Consider the following 14,690-nt stretch of genomic DNA (forward strand, 5'->3'; position numbering starts at 1 on the left):
AGGAAACATCACTAAAATTGTGAAATTAAACTCTTGCTAACTTCCCAATCTAGTCACAAAATCACAAAGAAATTATGTACAATGTATATACATGAAATATATAGCTTATACAGTAAAATTCAGAAGTCACATGTTTTATATTCTAATACTCAAGCCTTAGCCAGTGTGTGACCTTTCCTTATTATTTTTTTAATTACACCTTGTGTAAATTAAAACTTAAGGGGGCATTTTTTCAAAGTTTGTCTGCAATGACAACTTGATGTTCACCAACAGTTTCCACACTTACAGTCAGTGACCATTGTTTTTAGCCAAATAAAATAAAGGATTCCACAATAATTTTTTTTTTTTTTTTTTTTTTTTTTTGGTGCTGACAACTTGTTAGTGCTCCTCCCTCCCCCAGTAAAATTTAGCCTAGCATAGCAAAATTACCTTGTGGTAACAGGGTTTTATTATTTCTGACCTCTTTGTTCCACTATATCACACAGAGAGAAGAAATAACAGATTATGTGGAACCTCATGATAACAAGGTCCTTGAGACCACAAAAATTTTCCTTTGTAACGGCTAGGTGTCTTGTTACGTCAGGGTCAAAATACAAACAAAAATGTATAAAGAATTAGGACCACTAAATTTACCTTGGTTTAAAGATGGACCATCACTTTTGTATTCCTTGCCAAATAGCACAGAACATGATTATATCCCAACACAATAACAAGACTATTGTGAAGCTATAACATTTCTGTGATATTTCAATGTTGTTTGCCGTTAAACTTCAAATACTGCAACAAATGCTCACCGTATCATATTCTGTGCACTAGACACAGCTGCATACATTAATCCTCCTATGGTTGTTATATGATACTTATACTTTGAACAAAAGATAATATGCATGTTAAAGCTGTCAGAAGGGAAAAGAAGAATTCACTAGCTTCTCTTTCTTTGTTATTGATGGAAAATAACAACACACCACTTAGATGAACTACATGTGCAACTAAGTGCATCACGCAGGTCTGTAAAACTAGACAAGAAGTTTAGATTTTTTTTTTTTTTTTTTTTGTAGTAGGAAAAAACTATTCAAATCTTCAAGGTAAATTTAACTATATAAAATAAAGACCCTTGAGTTCAAAATTTACAAGAGACGTCCAAATAGTGTTTTCTCTGATACAAAGTGCTCTCACCAATTTTTCAAAATTTGCATGCAAAAGGGATTGGCTGTCTTTAACAGGGTTTTGTTATATCCAACCTCTTTATAAAAGCTTCTAGCCTTCTATTGTAGTCAACCTTGTTTATGTAGACCTCTCATAAGTTCAATAATCACCAAAGTCAAAGGTCTTTTTAAGCCTTCTTCTCCTTTTCATATTCTATTGATTTTAAGTCAAAGCTAATTCTTTGGTCCAAATAAATTTGACTCAAGCAAAGATGACTGTATGCCTATTTGGTAGTTTTCTTTAATTATCACATCAGGTGTGCACTACTAGAGTAACGGTGGCAAAGACCCCTTCCTCCTTGGCCAGTGACAGGACCAAAAGACGGAGGAAGGAGTCCCTCAATGCCCTGACCCAGCTTGTCACCAAAGAGCAAACTACCTCATTGGAAGACCAGATGCATCCTATCTACCTTGACGACAAGGACATAGCGGATTTGAAGGCAATGATGGGCATGTCCTGGACAAGACTCAGGAAGTTAAAAGAGTAGGCAGTAAAGATACATACAAAATTATCACTGCAGACTTGAGTGGCTCCTCAGTGGAACTCTTAATTGCAAAATTACCCTTATTGTGTTGCTGTTTCCTCTTGTGAGACTTGAAGCTTTCAATTTCCTACACATGTGCAGATTAATTCCAGTAAAGCTAACACTTCCATTTTCTTGTTAGACAAATTCACAATTCCCCTCTGATGCACAAAATCAAAGGTGGAATGTTGATAATGAAGCCTTTCATGCAATTCAGAACTAGACAACAATTTATAAAGTCCAGTCTACAGGCTTGATTGATGCCACACTACTTTTAAAGGTCATGACTTTGTAGCTTGATACCAGAATGGATGTTGCTTAATGCTTTCTAGTGAAACTTTGGATGTTCTGTTTCCGTCAGCTGGCTGCGGCAGCGGGATGTGCACACTGCTGGTGAGAACGCCGTACGTCTTCTACACAAGGAGATGACCCAGTCCCATCTGCAGGCTTTCTATCTGCCGCTGCAAACATGGCAAGACACAAGCTGCATTGTTAAGATGGCACCCTTTGTCACAGTCAGAAGTCTTGAGGAGAAGGTGATGAGCCTCCTGGAGGAATACGAGGAGTAAGTTTGACATAATGGTCATACAAACTCTTGAATACTTGTTGGCATATCAAAGAAATTATTAAAAATGTAAACTCACTCCCATTTTATCTCCTTTACAGACTTGGTGAGCTCTACGACCATGGAGGCCATATGAAGGAATGTTGGATAAAGATTGGGGGTGACAAAGGGGGCGACACTTTCAAACTCATGGTGCAAGTCGCAAACCTTCACACCCCAAACAGCCTGCGAGCAACCCATGTTGTTGGCCTCTTTCCCGGGAAAGATACTCCGTATAACCTAGATGTGTGCCTTTCATCCATTTCTCTACAGATTGAGGCCCTCCAGAAGAAAACATTCAGGTAAACACTCACTGTAATTTACAACAAATTTACAGATAAAAATTTTGAACCTGTAAATAGACATTATTTTCACCCATTTTCTTCCAAAAGAATATATAGTTTTTCTCTCACAAAATAATAGATGTGTCTATCTTTTTTTTATTGCAGAGGAAAGCCTCTGAAGATCTTCCTCTTTGGAGATTACGAGTTTGTTTGCAAGATCTACGGCCTCTCAGGACCCAGTGGTAAGCTTTTTTTTGTTGTTGTTGTTGTTTCTTGTTTGTTTTTGATTTTGCTTTACTTAATAAGATATATAAACCAATCAAAATTAACAAAGCAACATGAATTTAAAATGTTTTGTTTTCTGTTCTGAATAGGAAAGCATCCATGCATATACTGTGTGGCTACCAAGGATGACATGGCTGTTCCACAATCTCTCCGTGGCAGATTGCAAGAGAGAACTCTCGATTCACTGGCACAATCTTTGAACAAGTTCAAAGAGTGCCACGTTGCGAAAGAGGCCTGCAATGTCATACGCCCCGCTCAATTCGAAATCCCCATCAATCAGGTACAGTATTTATCTCATTATTTCCAATGAATAAAGCCTGCATGTTTTGACAGTTTAGCTTGTAAAACTTTAATTTACTCTGAGGATACAGTGTAATAAAATAATTTGTTTTTATCTCTTTCCATCTGAAGTTCATTAGATCTACTAGTTCACATTAACAGTATTATATCATGCATATATGAGATTAAAACCTAAAATGGCATTAAAACGCTTCATCCTGGCGAGGAAATTAAGCGCATGAATTATATCATGCATATATAAATAAATAAATAGATAACTATAGATATATATATATATATATGTATATACACTTTGACGTAAAAAAAAATAATGACTTATCAAGAATGGAAAAATGAAAAAAATGATAAAGGAATAGGGCTTGTAAATGTGTTTAAGTCAGGCAATTAATCTACTTATGCAACATCTTCTTATGCAGAGTTGGCTGTACAGATACAATGTATTATCTTTTACAAATTCAGGTTTGCCCGCCAGGCCTACACATCTCACTTGGAGTGTTTTTAAAGCACTACAAGAGTTTGGAGGAGGCCTGTCATGCCCTTGATGTGAAGGCTGCCACCTTGCCTCGGGAGACATCATTCCCAAAACTTGACGCTGCAGCAAGGCAGCACCAGCTCATCCAAGACATAAAGGAAAAGGAGGAAGAGTACAGAGATCTACTGGATCAACACATGTACCTGTCGCTCCTTCATCCGGAGTCACAGCCAGTTGCGCTGCTGTTGGAGACTGCACAGGAGAAGAAAAGAGAAATAACAAAACTGGTAATATTCTCTTTGTACTTACATGATCCTAGTGGTATTGCACATTAAAAAGCCAAGTATAAATCATAAGTTTCTCCTTAATGAATGTAGAACTCTACTTAATGTTTCTTCTATAAACAGACTGAGGAAAGGAAGAAAATTCCAGACCTGAAAATGGGAGAAGGACCAATCACTCAGTCCCTTGATGAAGCATTGCAGAGGATGAATGTCCAGCGTCAAGCTTTCCACGGACGTAGTTTTGTTGGAAATCATGTGCACAAGTGCCTGAAGGTAACACCTGGCCACTAACCCCCTCTCCCCCCCCCCCCCCATTATGATCTTTAAATAAACAAGTAATAATAAAATAATTGGAATGATAATGCATGTAAAAATAACAATAAACTGTAATATAATAATAACTATAATAGTAATCATCATCATCATAATTAATCAATTAATAAAATAAATATCTGCTCAGCTAAATATATGAAAAAATATCAAAATATATCAAATAGATGGAAATATTAGCAATAATGACTGAACATTTTAATCATATTTGACCACTCCTCATCATTTATTACTTACTCTTTTCTTAAATCACCAGATGCTATCTCCATTTTCCTGCAATGATCTTGAGCTTGATTAACCAATCTCTGGATCTGCTTTCTCCTTCATTCCTCCTTGTGCTCTTTTTTCTTTCTGCAAATTGACTTTACACACACAAAAAAAAAACAAAAAAAAATCAATGAGGCAAACTAAAAGCATGCCTTAGGTTATTGTCTCAATATTTTCACAGGAGCAGAACATTGACAAGCTCACCGAGGCCTTTGTGGATCGGACAAAAGAAGTATGCCCAAGTCTTCTTGCAGATGCTAGGGCTACAGCTACAAGGTATAACACCCTTCTGAAGCTCTATGCAAAGTGTGACAACCTGTTCAACAGAGGAGATTTTCTTACCAAAGAAGAAATCCATACCCTTGGTGAGTTTATATGCTATGTACACAAATAAACACATATTACTGTTTCATGTCAAAAGAAAAGTACATCATACCATCTACTAAATGGTCTAATACTTGTTTGTTTTCTTTTTTTTTTTAGCATTTATAGAAATAGATATGTAGTCATAAAAAGGGGATGGAAGACAGGTTAAATTTATCAGTTATATGTTACTTGAAAAATTTGGGAAATGTCAAATGCTGGAAACCTAAAACACATTTCATGATTGTTTTTTGTTTTGTTTTTTGTTCTGCACAGATGAGTCGGTGAAAGAGTACCTCAGCTTCTTTCGCACCAACTTCCCCTCTGAGTCGATTACACCCAAACTCCACATCATCGAAGACCACATCGTCACATGGTTTCAGCATTGGGGAGCGGGTTAGGCCTCATGGGGGAACAGGGAGGGGAAGGCATGCATTCGCATCTCAACACCATTCGGAGCAACTTGAGGCGTTTCTCGCTAACAGATGAACTGCAGCTGCATCTGAGGTCAGTGGAGGAGCAGTGGATTTTCTCAAACCCGGCATCCTACCATAGAAACAGAAAAAAATGAAATGATCAAATGATATAAAGTGAATGCAGGGCTGAGAAACACAATAGACTGTCATTGGTTCGGTCTGAATCACATACTACTCTCTACGGACTCACTACGCAGGTCATCACATCAATTACATCGATCCATGCCAAGCAGCTGCTCATGATCGTGGTCGTCTGCTTTTCTGTTATTACAATAACCAAATATGATTAATTTTAATAATCAATTTACTCGAATCCCCTCTGTTATATTTTTATTTTCTAAAATTTGTTAAATGAAACGACGTGATATTCTTGGAATGAATAATCAACTATTTTTTACATAATCTACAAGTGTTGATTTAACAATTCGCCTCTGAACTTTTTTAGTTGTTGTGAATGATATGCTATTTACACGTTTTATACATCAAATACTGTCATTTTCATAATGTGTGTGTATATGTACTTTGAATTAATTTGCAAGAGAGTATAAGCTTGCTTAAATGTCCTGTAACATGAATTTCTAAATATGTGTATTCTTTTGTTATGTATGATTTGGAAAAAGGCAGAAACAAATATCAATCAATCAATCGTTATTGTGATGGCCACTTTGGAAGCAGCAAAGAAGATGAAAAAGAAGAAAGCGCCTGAGCAATTACCAACTCAGGTGATGGTCATTTGGTTTCTTGCAGTAGAATTGCACCTAATACTTACACACACTGCAAATAATTTTCACATAACAACATATATATGTTTTCTTAAATGTATCCCAAAAGGACTGGAACAATCTTCCCCCTAGCATTTGCACTGATCAGTCAGTAGTCTTCCCCTTTGAGTAAAAGTACATGTATGTACACTTGTATGTTGTGTAAATTTTCTCTCATACAGGTTCAAAAATTTTACTGCAAATCAAATTAAACAAAAAATGCAGATATCACATCACATTTACAGGACTGAGGAGATACAGGTACCTGAGTAAACGTTAATGTTCCAGGATGCAGGTTCATAATCTAGTTTGAACCAACATTGAGTGATTCTCAAATATCCATACAATATGTCGATAAAGATGTTAATTTGAATGCTAACGAGACTGAATATTGATATTTCGATATTCGATTCATGAGAAATAAATTCAGCAGATCAAGTCTGTGTACATTTATCTGGCAGGAAAATACCAAAACAGTGTCCTGACTATTGTTTTGAATTTTTATCTAATTACTGTACAAATTCATACAGCCCCCCCCCCCCCCCCCCACCCGGAAATCAGGACAGGGCTCAAAAACTGTATATACACTGTTTTTTTATTTCAATTTTTACTAATCATCATGCAGCCTGTGGATGAGAGCCAACATGTATGAATTAAGCAAAGATACGACACCCCTCATGCACCCTAGACTAGTAGTAGTAAAAGCATGACTACTGTCCCCCCCCCCCCCACCCTTTGTGTGTGTGTGTGTGTGGGTTTTTTTTTTTTTTTTGAGGGGTGGGCACAGGGAAAAAAAAAATCATTCCCCCCCCCCCCCACCATAAAAAACAAACAAACAAAATAAGTTCCGACGCCTATATGGGCATAGCACTGTAGGAAGGGGGTGGTTTTGTCAATATGATGATATTCATATTCACTGATCAGAGAAATAGACCATCATTGCATCAATATCATCACAATTGACAAACGTTTGAAAGGTTACTGTGTCAAAGTGAAGAGACCAAACACTTTCAAAATGATTGGTAGCGATTAAAAATATTATAATAAGACAAGATGACCTTAAAATGCGTCGTAATACGTAAAAGTGAATTTTAAATATTTTTTACAAGTTGTGTTGGTGGTTTTTGAAGCGTACACTACGCGTATAGTACGGCATGGGACCACGCTCACATCGAATGCGAACGAAAACTCACTTGCACGTCGCCCCTACGGCACCGGCGTACTCCAGATGCGTGTCCCGATCAAAACACGATTATGCTGCTTTTATACTCAGTTGAAGATCAGTCTAATCAAGGTTTTTTCTCCGAATCAACTAAAAATATCAGACAGAGATATTGGTAATATCGTACTGTATAAGAGGTTCGAAGAATTACATCTCAGCGTCACATGGATGTTCAAAAATCGAGTAAAAACGGTCGCGATGTCAAAAATTACGGAAACTTTGGTCATTTGTTGCCGAACTTCAGACACACGTAGAAAAAATTCTACCCAATTAGACTTGCAAACTTAATGGCCAATTTGAAGAGAAAATAATAAATATCAAAATTATATAAACGATTTTCAGCAAAAAACTTTAGATAATTTTTTATCAATCAACAAAAAAAACCTTAAATTTTTTAAAGATTGTATTGATAGGAAAAGGGAATTTTTGAATGACTTTTTTAAATGTTTGGATTGATATTCTATTCATGAAATTGGCATTGTTAGAATGAGTATGACACGAGGAATATATTGGCGATTATTTCAGATCAAACATTTGATTGGCTGATCGACGATGGGAAAATGTTTATGCATGAGAAGAGAGAGACGGTAAGCGCATGAAAATGTGGAATTTTGGGTGACAAAATGGCCGCGCGCTGGCTGTGTCCGTTGAAGTGAGTACGTGTGGAGGCTACATTATTTGGGCTTCTAACTCTAGTACATTCCCTATCCTATCTCTAAATCTGGCAATCATGCATCGAACCCTATTAAACCCTAAAAGCCACCTGTCTTTGAATTAAAACGTATTAGAGTTTCTAGGCCTAAATTTATTTTTAAAAATCTAGAATCTAAATACTCTTCGTTCTGTGTTTGTTTTTTTTGTTTGTTTTTGTTTTTGTTTTTGTTTTTCAATTTTAGCGGGGCAGGGGTAGATTAATGGCTGTGCTGAATGTGAAAGCCTGAAATGATTTATCTTAGCAAAATGTGTTGAGAAACGGGTAGGATGTCTGATGACATCTGTGAAGAGCAGGAAGACATCTCTCCACATGCAACCTGGCAGATCTGGGCTACTATTAACTGCGACCAGCCCCAACGCGTACAGCGTTGGGGCTGCGCCGTTTTCGCATTCAGATCTTAATGTTGTAGTCTCTTGTACAAAACGGGTGCCGTTTCGGCGCTATATTTCCTTTATTTTTCGACAAAAACTACTAGGAATACTTACATGGGTCGATTAAACCTAAATGATTCCAATCGGCGACTGTTTGATGCATTTCATTGCTTATGATGCAGAAAATGTTGTCTTATAAGGCGAATTATCTTCAGCTCACCAATGCTCACTAAACTCACAATAACTTGCACAAGCGCACAAGGTGAGCTGAAGATAATTCGCCTTATAAGACAACATTTTCTGCATTATAAGCAATGAAATGCATCAAACAGTCGCCGATTGGAATCATTTAGGTTTAATCGACCCATGTAAGTATTCCTAGTAGTTTTTGTTGAAAAATAAAGGAAATATAGCGCCGGAACGGCACCCGTTTTGTACAAGAGACTACAACATTAAGATCTGAATGCGAAAACGGCGCAGCCCCAACGCTGTACGCGTTGGGGCTGGTCGCAGTTAGGCTGCTATCTATTAGTACTATGATAAAAAGCAGTTGGGGAAGTGATATGGGACTCAGCCGGGCAATGTACTTGTGTGTCTGTGCATTGAATGAGTGAATGAATGAATGAATGTGTGGTTTATTGATCATCAAACTTTGCAGCCGAATGGCTGAATTGCATCTGATTTAACGGGATAGAAATACAGTGAGACAAAATGAATTACATATATACAAAACACAAACATAATACAATCATTACGACAACAACAACAAAACAACAGATCATTAGTACCAAGGTACATCAATAATGGCAATACATACACATATATAAATCATATTACAACAAAGGCTAATAGTGCTTGCATTTGCAACCCTTCTTAAAAACCTAAAAAGTACTGCTCCAGTCTTGTACATTTGCACAATATATTTTGTGTGACACTCATCAGGGAGGTTATGACAACAAATTAAATGGTGTGTTTGCTTCATTGTATTTCTTTAAGACTTGAACAAGAATTATCAGACATGTGCAAGTTGCGTTATATTTCTTTCCTTCATTAAGGCAATTGAGAATAACCCTTCTACTGTACCGTTTACTATTTATGTGCTAGCAGTAGTATCTGTAAATTTTGCATTGTGTAACAAAGTTCATCACACTGTTTTATACCATTAGGTTGATTATATACCACCATGGCAAGCGGCCTAAAGTACTGGCGGGAAGCTGCCACTCTGATTCTCGCTGCCAGAGTCAAGAGCCCCATCACCAGTTACCTTGGTAACAGGAAATTTGTCTTTGACTACCAGATCCTCATGCTTCAGCGAAGCGCCAAAAGTGGTTTCTTTCCAGCTGCGCAGGTGTTCCCCGGTGGTACGGTTGAGAAGGCAGACTTCAGCTCAGAGTGGTTGGGCATGTTTCGCGAGTATGCAAACGTCCAGGCCCCATCAGACTTTGGCCCCATGGTGCAGATACAGGGGAAGCGGCCACCCATGTTTCTACGGGACCACGGGTCTGAATTGCCGCCGGCCGTCGCGTACAGAATATCTGCCATACGCGAGACTTTTGAGGAGTGTGGGATATTGATGCTGAGGGATGCCTCACAATGCAGAACTCTTGCCGGTGTGAAGAGACCTCCACTCGGAGCAAGCGTAACCATGGCAGAGCAGGACCTACGCACATGGAGAGAACGGATCCACAAAGATGCAGGGAGCTTTCTTTCCCTGTGCCAAGAACTCCAAAGTGTTCCAGACATCTGGTCACTAGCGGAATGGTCCAACTGGCTGACCCCTTCGGACATGACGAAGAAGCGATTTGACACAATTTTTTTCATCTCTTGCCTGGACCATCTTCCCGTTGCAGTTGAGGACAATGCTGAAATTAGCCAATGCAAAGTATGTTAGCAGTAGTAATCCTTCTGTAAGATGGTACATAATCCTGAAAGATTAACAAGAACAGCTCTGCATCCCTATCATTCATCTGGCATATGTGGATGACAATCACAAATCTTCAAAATTTAAGATGGAAAAATCAACTTTTTGTGTTCATGTCCCCAAAGGCTGTGATTGGTGATGTGGTTTTGGAAATGACCGAGAAACAGTCATTGAGTTACTTATCTCATCAAAAACAATACACTTGACAATAATAGCAGAGATGAAAGATAATAAGGAAAGATCAATCATCAAGTTAATTCTGTAACATGTGAATATACAGAACATCATTTTTAGAAAATGAGTAGACAAACTATTGAAAAGCAAATTTTATCAAAGTGAACTTTATAGGATGCTTCCTAGGACAAGTGAAAATTGTAATATATTGCAGTACCAGTTAGGTGCCAACCCTTATGTCATTTGACAGAGAAATCATTCCGCATTACCTTAGAGTACATCTCAGTTCACTTGTACGATTCCCTTTCCCTTGCCAGTGGATTACTCCACTGGAAAGTCTGCAGCTGTACTCCGACGGCGTTACCTACCTACCTCCGCCACAGGTGTATGAGTACAGGAGACTGCTGAACAAACAGCGATTTGAGGACCTCGCTCAGTTCTGCCAGAACAGAGCCTTTCAGGGCACGGAGAGGTTCCTCCCAGTAAGGTGCAATTGCTCCAATGGAGTCGCATCCCTGTTCCCAGGTAATGAATATTTATTAATATGCAAATTATTTCTGCTTCATTCCTGGGTGATTTTGAAAAATATTTCATGTTCTTCAAGAAGTTATTTCTATGCTTTAAACAGAGCTACCAAGTCTCACGCACACATGCATTTAGGGTCCATCTCACGATCTCACACATGGCACCCATTTTTCTCGTGCATCAGGACCATAGGTCAAAGGATTCAAGTGATGGTTGCATTTGGAGGTATATTTCCCTTTTTTCTTTCATAATAAGCAAAAAATAGTCACTTAAGTATGCACCAGATCGCACCATTAAGAGCTACAAATTGAAAAAGCTATCTGCCATAGGCGGTAGGACAGTCCCCTTCCACACCCTCTCCCTGCTCGGTCGCTTCGCTCCCTCGCTCACGAGCATGCACATGTGCCGAGATGCAGAGTCATGAAAATCTCACTCATAACAATTTTTTAAACTTTGCATCTCTGTTTAAAATGCACATGTATATGGATATGTCCAAAGTGTCATCAGAAGTGTCCAAAATGCCATTGTTTATGTTGAATGTTAGTCTTATGGTAATACATCTTAGTTTTTCACAAAAGAAAAGAAAAAGAAACAAAATACTAACCCTGCCACTTGAGAATATTCTCCCCTTTTGTACCAAGAATGAAATAGTTTGAATTTTTTGGGTCCAAATCTGTAATATTATTTTCCACTCAGTCTTGAAAAAGTTTCCAGTTTTATGATTCTGAGGAAAAGTCTGACTTGCCTACCTCTACAATGTACCAGCTTATGACAGGAATCTAACTTTGGGGGTTACAAAAGTTACACATGAAGTGTAAATGTTCTATTGAGCAATGTTTCCAGGTTGGAAAATCATTTAACTGCATGGTTGTTGTTGTTGTTATTTTGATTTTAAGGCGAGTATCATTCAGTTATGAATATCTATATGGTGAAATAAAAAAAAGAAAGAAATATATTTATATTCGTATGGTTCTCCATGCCTCCAGTAGCCTTTTGACAAGGCCTCGTGGCTGAGGAATGAGACTAACTCGCCATACCCAGCACTGCGAGAAATGGGTGAACGCGAGACCAAGTGGTTCAACCGGTCTTGCGTTCACCCGTTCTCTTGCACTTAGTCTCTTTTTCAGCCACAAGGTCTTGCAAAAAGTCTATACCTCCAGTGTCTTTGATACATGTATTGAAGTCTTGGAATGAAGCAACTATTAAATAATTTGAGAATGTATGCCAAGTGCTATGAATGACCAAATTCAAGTTTTCCATTGTTCCATAGGAAATGGTATCAGTCACAGAAAATAATGTTATCATGTGAAAAGAAGACCATTTGTATTCCTTCATTATTCAATTCTTCATTAGTTTTGTTGTCATTGTTGTTGATTTTGTTGCCGTTGCCTAGGAGACGATCATTATCCGGAGCATCCAGCAGAGGACACCAATGAGGACAACCTGCTGCACTATGAGGGCACCGTAGAGGACCACACCCGGTCCTCAGCCCACACGAACAGGATCCTCTTCCACAGCGTGACTGACTACCGGCTACACGTGTCTGGCCCAGAGAGATGTGGGCACCCTCATCCAGTCACTGTCCATATACCAGCTCGGGACGCTTCCAAGATATGAGGCGTGGCACCACCGAGATGTGAGGCGGGGTGCTAAAATCTCAGATGCCGTCCGAGTAGAAGGGTGGTAGGGAGCTCCAGCTCTTCCACATTTCTGGGCCAAGTATTAGAGCTACTGAGTCCGTACAAGTGCTCCATATAATTATTATGCGATTTGTATTCAAATTGCTATATATAGATATATATACAGATAACTGTAAAGCAAGTTATTTTTGTGGCATGAACTTTTCATGAATTGCAGCCAACATTTTTTTTTCGGGGCATGCGATTTTCATGAATTGCCACTGGTTATTAATGCATACAGTGTCAAAGAACTTCGTATGCATTTTAATTTCGCTAATCTTGGCTTTAAAAAAAAATTACGAAATTAAAATGCATGTGAAAATTTCTGGTTTTACAGTGTCTAAATTCTCAAAATGTCTGTTAATTTATGAAGTAAATCAGAATTGTACAACACATGTTGCTTTAAACTTCGCTGTGGAGCCAATGCAATTACTTGGCCATTGACTCCCGATGTTACAAGCTTTCATCAGAGTTGGGTATAAACATAATTTCCAAGGCTTGCATTGCCATTTTTCAGCATCTACTAAAGTCCTAACCTCAGAAATGTTCCAGATAAGTTTATAGTAAGGACAGTGTAGTGAAGTGGATAAGACTCCTAACTTCAAAACAGAGGTCCTAAGTTTGCATCCTGCCGAGTGCCTACATCCCGAGAAGAGAAAATTCACCCACAAATGTCCCTCTCTATCCAGGCATACACGTATTAGTGGGTATTATATAACGCCTGAAGAGATCCTTGTCATTTGATTGGTTGTTTGACATTGATCATTCGGCCCATTTCACTATGACGTCATCATCCGTGCAATTGTGGCTCCATTTACCGTGCAATTTTGGATCCATACGATTTGCTCCATTGCACGCTCGGCACACTACGCGTGTAAAACGCATGCGTTTGCAGTGTGTGCATGCGACAGCACGCTAGCGTAAAGAGCTCAGTGAGCACTCCCGCGATCACAGATTTTTTCTTATTTCTAAATTAATAACACGTCAAATGACAAGGATCTAGGCCTATTTTAGGCGTTATATAAAACAAATAATAAATGTTTTTCATTCGTGCAATGGACAGAATATTCCATTCGGTGAAAGATGAAATGTTTGATCCATTCAACGAGGCTGCGCCTCGTTGAATGGATCATTTCATCTTTCACCTCATGAAATATTCTGTCCATGGCACTCATAAACATTCATTATTTGTATACCAGGCTATTCTTGGAGCAAGGGCTAATGATCAATGATAATGGCAGGGCTTTGTGTAGAGCAGTGATAACGGGTTTCCCTTGGCAAATAGGACCATCATTTTTTAATTTATCGTCCTGGCCATCATACCAGCTATCAAAAAAACAGCAGGGTAGACACATTGATGTGTGGTGTGAGAGGAAATGACCACAGAAATATTACATTTTTCATGCTGGATGTTTGTATATCTCGTGACAGCCTATCGATCTATGGCAAAATCAAATTTTTTTCTCCATAGATTCATGTAGTCCAGCCAGAAAATTCGGGAACCGTGTGGTATCAGAACTGTGCCATGATGTTGTGAGAAAGTACAATGACTTGCTCGCGGCAAGATGTGGGTATTAAAGGACACGTCCAACTTCACAAATGTGAGAGAATGCAGCAATATTGGTAGAACACATAGGTGAAAGTTTGAGTAAAATCGGACAATCCTTTCAAAAGTTGAAAATTGTTGAAGTTTCAGTTCCGTGCATGGCTGGATGTGAAGAATACTACAGCTTGTGATGTCCTATGCGTAGAAAAATATAAAGAAAACATAAAGAAAATTCAACATATTTTTACTTTTCTGGCATTATAAAAGAGCACATGAGGAGGAGTAATATTTCCCATAACATAATAGTCAGTTACAAGTTGAGGGAATGTGTACTTTTTTTTTCAAAATATGAAATTTTGGGGAATTCTATCTGTATTTTCCT

The 14,690-nt window shown here is 38.3% G+C and overlaps 2 protein-coding genes across 2 annotated transcripts; both read left to right on the top strand.

The window, feature by feature from the left end:
- Positions 1 to 1,456: 1,456 nt before the first annotated feature.
- Positions 1,457 to 6,650, top strand: LOC140239655 (uncharacterized; the record flags this gene model as incomplete). Its single annotated transcript, XM_072319485.1, is given in 10 exon segments — positions 1,457 to 1,689; positions 2,091 to 2,294; positions 2,396 to 2,635; positions 2,783 to 2,859; positions 2,992 to 3,182; positions 3,662 to 3,961; positions 4,082 to 4,231; positions 4,737 to 4,920; positions 5,195 to 5,308; positions 5,311 to 6,650. Coding segments are annotated over 10 exon segments (1,872 nt in total), but the record flags the coding sequence as incomplete, so codon positions are not given.
- A 2,980-nt stretch (positions 6,651 to 9,630) lies between these two features.
- LOC140240089 (acyl-coenzyme A diphosphatase NUDT19-like) lies at positions 9,631 to 12,793 on the top strand. The gene is made up of 3 exons (XM_072319895.1): positions 9,631 to 10,345; positions 10,876 to 11,083; positions 12,477 to 12,793. The coding sequence occupies exons 1-3, from the start codon at positions 9,647 to 9,649 to the stop codon at positions 12,698 to 12,700; spliced, it is 1,131 nt and encodes a 376-aa protein (XP_072175996.1). The 5' UTR covers positions 9,631 to 9,646; the 3' UTR covers positions 12,701 to 12,793.
- Positions 12,794 to 14,690: the final 1,897 nt, after the last annotated feature.

Source organism: Diadema setosum, chromosome 16, assembly GCF_964275005.1.
Source record: "Diadema setosum chromosome 16, eeDiaSeto1, whole genome shotgun sequence".
NCBI classification, from domain to species: domain Eukaryota; kingdom Metazoa; phylum Echinodermata; class Echinoidea; order Diadematoida; family Diadematidae; genus Diadema; species Diadema setosum.

Bases quoted from the DNA above. Each gene is read 5' to 3' on its own strand.
- LOC140240089 (XM_072319895.1), top strand. From the start codon at position 9,647: ATGGCAAGCGGCCTAAAGTACTGGCGGGAAGCTGCCACTCTGATTCTC. The intron at 10,346-10,875 runs GTATGTTAGCAG...TTCCCTTGCCAG, and splicing joins CTGAAATTAGCCAATGCAAA to TGGATTACTCCACTGGAAAG. The intron at 11,084-12,476 runs GTAATGAATATT...GCCGTTGCCTAG, and splicing joins AGTCGCATCCCTGTTCCCAG to GAGACGATCATTATCCGGAG.